This window comes from Culex quinquefasciatus, chromosome 2, assembly GCF_015732765.1.
Source record: "Culex quinquefasciatus strain JHB chromosome 2, VPISU_Cqui_1.0_pri_paternal, whole genome shotgun sequence".
Taxonomy (NCBI): Eukaryota; Metazoa; Arthropoda; class Insecta; order Diptera; family Culicidae; genus Culex; species Culex quinquefasciatus.
In genome coordinates this window covers 67,217,454-67,222,123 of record NC_051862.1, presented here as the reverse complement: position 1 = coordinate 67,222,123, position 4,670 = coordinate 67,217,454, and the positions used below count along the sequence as shown (strand labels likewise).

At 36.3% G+C, this 4,670-nt stretch overlaps 1 protein-coding gene across 1 annotated transcript in view; it reads right to left on the bottom strand.

Moving 5' to 3' along the window:
* Positions 1-2,967, bottom strand: part of LOC119766048 (ataxin-8-like) — a gene marked incomplete at its 3' end in the record, with an annotated part of 6,825 nt that extends 3,858 nt beyond the window's left edge. The window contains exon 1 of the mRNA XM_038250408.1: positions 2,932-2,967. Within this exon, the coding sequence (XP_038106336.1) occupies positions 2,932-2,967 (36 nt within the window). The remainder of the gene's footprint in view (positions 1-2,931) is intronic.
* Positions 2,968-4,670: the final 1,703 nt, after the last annotated feature.

The window sequence follows — 4,670 nt, the reverse complement described above, 5'->3', positions numbered from 1 at the left end:
GAATCTTTGAATCTTTGAATCTTTGAATCTTTGAATCTTTGAATCTTTGAATCTTTGAATCTTTGAATCTTTGAATCTTTGAATCTTTGAATCTTTGAATCTTTGAATCTTTGAATCTTTGAATCTTTGAATCTTTGAATCTTTGAATCTTTGAATCTTTGAATCTTTGAATCTTTGAATCTTTGAATCTTTGAATCTTTGAATCTTTGAATCTTTGAATCTTTGAATCTTTGAATCTTTGAATCTTTGAATCTTTGAATCTTTGAATCTTTGAATCTTTGAATCTTTGAATCTTTGAATCTTTGAATCTTTGAATCTTTGAATCTTTGAATCTTTGAATCTTTGAATCTTTGAATCTTTGAATCTTTGAATCTTTGAATCTTTGAATCTTTGAATCTTTGAATCTTTGAATCTTTGAATCTTTGAATCTTTGAATCTTTGAATCTTTGAATCTTTGAATCTTTGAATCTTTGAATCTTTGAATCTTTGAATCTTTGAATCTTTGAATCTTTGAATCTTTGAATCTTTGAATCTTTGAATCTTTGAATCTTTGAATCTTTGAATCTTTGAATCTTTGAATCTTTGAATCTTTGAATCTTTGAATCTTTGAATCTTTGAATCTTTGAATCTTTGAATCTTTGAATCTTTGAATCTTTGAATCTTTGAATCTTTGAATCTTTGAATCTTTGAATCTTTGAATCTTTGAATCTTTGAATCTTTGAATCTTTGAATCTTTGAATCTTTGAATCTTTGAATCTTTGAATCTTTGAATCTTTGAATCTTTGAATCTTTGAATCTTTGAATCTTTGAATCTTTGAATCTTTGAATCTTTGAATCTTTGAATCTTTGAATCTTTGAATCTTTGAATCTTTGAATCTTTGAATCTTTGAATCTTTGAATCTTTGAATCTTTGAATCTTTGAATCTTTGAATCTTTGAATCTTTGAATCTTTGAATCTTTGAATCTTTGAATCTTTGAATCTTTGAATCTTTGAATCTTTGAATCAGTAATGAACCTCGTGGCGATCCATTGACCTCCTCTCAACTGTGACACTCCTTCGAACTCCCCCAACCCCGCAAGTCATTATTAGCCGGTCCACGCTGTTTTCGCTAGCGTTGATTGATCGTTGATGCAGTCGTTAGCGGGTTCAAAACACCAGCACGACGACGACGAGTGGGCTAAGCCGACTGATTACGGGACGCGAGGTGTAAAAACGTATGTCAAACAACCGTCGGATTTGTCGGCGATTAGTTGACGGCACCGGGTAGTCAACCAAGAAGAACGCAACACTCTCTCTCTTTGACAGCTTGTTCCCAATCACAACTGATTAAAAAATTTTGAACGAGTGACACGAGCGCGCGCGATTTAGTCGCTTTCTTGTTCGACGAAGCGGAGACCCGAAAAAAATCTCTGATCTTCGATCAGCAGCAGCAGCTTGAAGCTTCCTCGTTAGCTGGTTGTCCCCGTCACTGCATAGACCACTAATTTTCTTCGTTTTCTTCGAGGGAGAGAAACGGATTCCTTCCTTTTGGGGTCCCCTCCCAGTTTTGCCACCAATTAGGAGTCAAATTTCAGTTCAGTTCGAGAGGCGCACATAAAATTAAAGTTTATGTCGATCTTTAGCAATGTTGACATTTTAATCACACTCGTTTTGTGTTCGACGTGGGGCAGAACCCGGGGAAGTAGCTAAAGGCGGAAAAGAGTCCGTGGTCCTGTTTTGAGTTTAAGAAATAAAAAACCTAAAATACTGCAAGTTTCAAAGTTAATGGACGAATCAGTGGTTGAGTCAGTCAATAAGTGAGTGAATGAGTGAGTGAGTGAATAAATTGGTGAATGAGTGAGTGAGTGAATAAATTGGTGAATGAGTGACTGAGTAAATGAATGGTGGTTGAGTCAGCCAATAAGTGAGTGAATGAATGAGTGCATAAGTGAGTGAATGAATGAGTGAATGAGTGAGTGAATGAGTGAGTGAATGAGTGAGTGATTGATTGAGTGAATGAGTGAGTGAATGAGTGAATTAATGGGTCAGTTAATGAATGAGTGATTGAGCAAGTGAATAAGTGAGTGAATAAGTGAGTGAATGAGTGAGTGAATGAGTGAGTGAATGAGTGAGTGAATGAGTGAGTGAATGAGTGAGTGAATGAGTGAGTGAATGAGTGAGTGAATGAGTGAGTGAATGAGTGAGTGAATGAGTGAGTGAATGAGTGAGTGAATGAGTGAGTGAATGAGTGAGTGAATGAGTGAGTGAATGAGTGAGTGAATGAGTGAGTGAATGAGTGAGTGAATGAGTGAGTGAATGAGTGAGTGAATGAGTGAGTGAATGAGTGAGTGAATGAGTGAGTGAATGAGTGAGTGAATGAGTGAGTGAATGAGTGAGTGAATGAGTGAGTGAATGAGTGAGTGAATGAGTGAGTGAATGAGTGAGTGAATGAGTGAGTGAATGAGTGAGTGAATGAGTGAGTGAATGAGTGAGTGAATGAGTGAGTGAATGAGTGAGTGAATGAGTGAGTGAATGAGTGAGAGAATGAGTGAGTGATTGGTTGAGTGATTGATTCAGTGAATGAGTGAGTGAATGAATGAGTGATTGAGTAAGTGAATAAGTGAGTGAATGAGTTTGTGAGCGAATGAGTTAGTGAATATGTTGGTGAGTAGATGAGTGACCCGGGCAGACGGTAATAACTAAATTCATGCCATTTCAATAATAAATACCGTTAAAATAACAAAAATTGTTATGGTTTTTTTTTGAAAAATCCATTTTTGCATATGGGTTTAAAAACAGTTTATGTTATCATAACAAAATTTGTTATTGGTCTGATATTGGTTGAGAGCCAAAAAAAACTATGATTTTTTTTAATTATGATTTTTTTACACGAAAAACGACTAGTTAAGAATAATCATGGTTTGAAGTTTGCCCAACAATGGCACACTCACCTTACTCTGCTTCCAAGAGGTTTTGAGTTTCCTCATAATCTCGCCTGACCATGGACTACGAACGCTTGTACGGAAACAGGACTCCACCGGACTCCGGAGCTCCCACGCAGAGCAGCTCGAATGGCAGGGGAGATTTATGGAATGGTTGGCGTTAGTCTGGTTTTGTTTTTGGAGTTTCAATCAATTAGCATTCGCGCCAAATGGGCATGTTTGGTCAAGATTGGGATCAGTTTCAAGAATTATTTTCAAAAGTTGTTTGTTAATTATAATTAGTTGATCAATATGACCTTCTCAAAAGTGCTTCAATTCTACTTCCTCTTCACACGTTCATTTTTTATTAGGTCTCCAAAAATACCCCTCAGTCACGATAGCTCCTTCAAAACGATAGCAAATCTTAGGAAACGCTCAATCTCTCGAAATATATCAAACCTCGGGTTGTGTTTATCTAACCAACCCAGCATCAACGAAAATCGGGCAATCATCGTGCTGCACTTGATGGAGAGAAAACAAAATCAAAACAAAATCGGAGAAATGAAAATAAGAGCCATTTTTGTCGAGTACCTCCAATCTTTACGTATATTTTACTCGATTGCTTTCAGAAGAAACAACCCTTCACACTTGAATGATGCCAAGATATCTCACATTTTCGGAAAGTGTTACCTTTGAAGACTTTGTGAGAATTCCTGAACTGTACTTGAATGTTACAAAATAAAACAAAATGTCTCAGGATTGAATCAAAGTAAATGTATTAAAATCAACGCGTTAAGATTGATGAGTCATAAATTGATACAAATTGCAGCACTCTCACTCTTAATCCTCTAACGCAACCACCAAATTGATTTTTCATGTCGTCATTCCGAGTTTTTTAATGGCGTCATTTCTTACTCAATTAAGGGGACGTGTCAAACCGTAGCAAATGCAATTTCCGAACCCTTCACCACTTGCAGTACTTGGTTTTTCCCCTAGCAATTTGCGCTCACGGGCCTCTTCTATTTGTTCAAGATATTGAACAGTTCCGCACTTGGGTCCGCACCCCTTTGCGTTGGGATAAGTTCTAGCGTTAATATTTTACGCTGCAGAGGAGCGTCAAAACCGTTGAGATTTGCACTAATCCGAGGCGGAATTTGTTGCGCCAAATGTGATGGTTGAAACAATTTGAAGACACAGCCTAAACCACTCGTTAGGTGTTATAATGTGCAAAAGGGTCACGCGTGCTGTTTGAACTATGGGCTGGAACTGTTAGCGGGTGTTACTTTGTGTTTTGTATTTTATTTTTATTTTCGGGAGATGATTTGTTGGGTCAGTCTTGTGTGAGTCGATTTGAAATTAATATATTTAGTGTAGTGTTATTTAGGAATAAATAATAGCAATTATATTTTTTAAAAGACAAGAAGTTGATAAGAAGTTAAGCCATATGCATTTTATTTAAAGTTTTTGTGCCCCTTCAAAATTCGTTTAATAAAATTAGGGGTTAACAAATCAATCGAAATCGAAATCAGACTTGGATCGTTTTTTAAAATCGTATTTCTTCGTAGTTTTAACCGATTTTAGCTCTCTTGAACGCATATGAAAAGTTGCAAGTGCAAAGTTTTATATTATAGACACTTTACCACTTTTGTGGCATTCATGTCTTGGAAAAAAGGTTCAAATTGTTTTGTACAAACTGGTTTCTTTCAGGAAATTTGTCATTGAGGTCTTCATTCATTTCACATCTGCAATAATGGTTGAAAGCAGGGTTA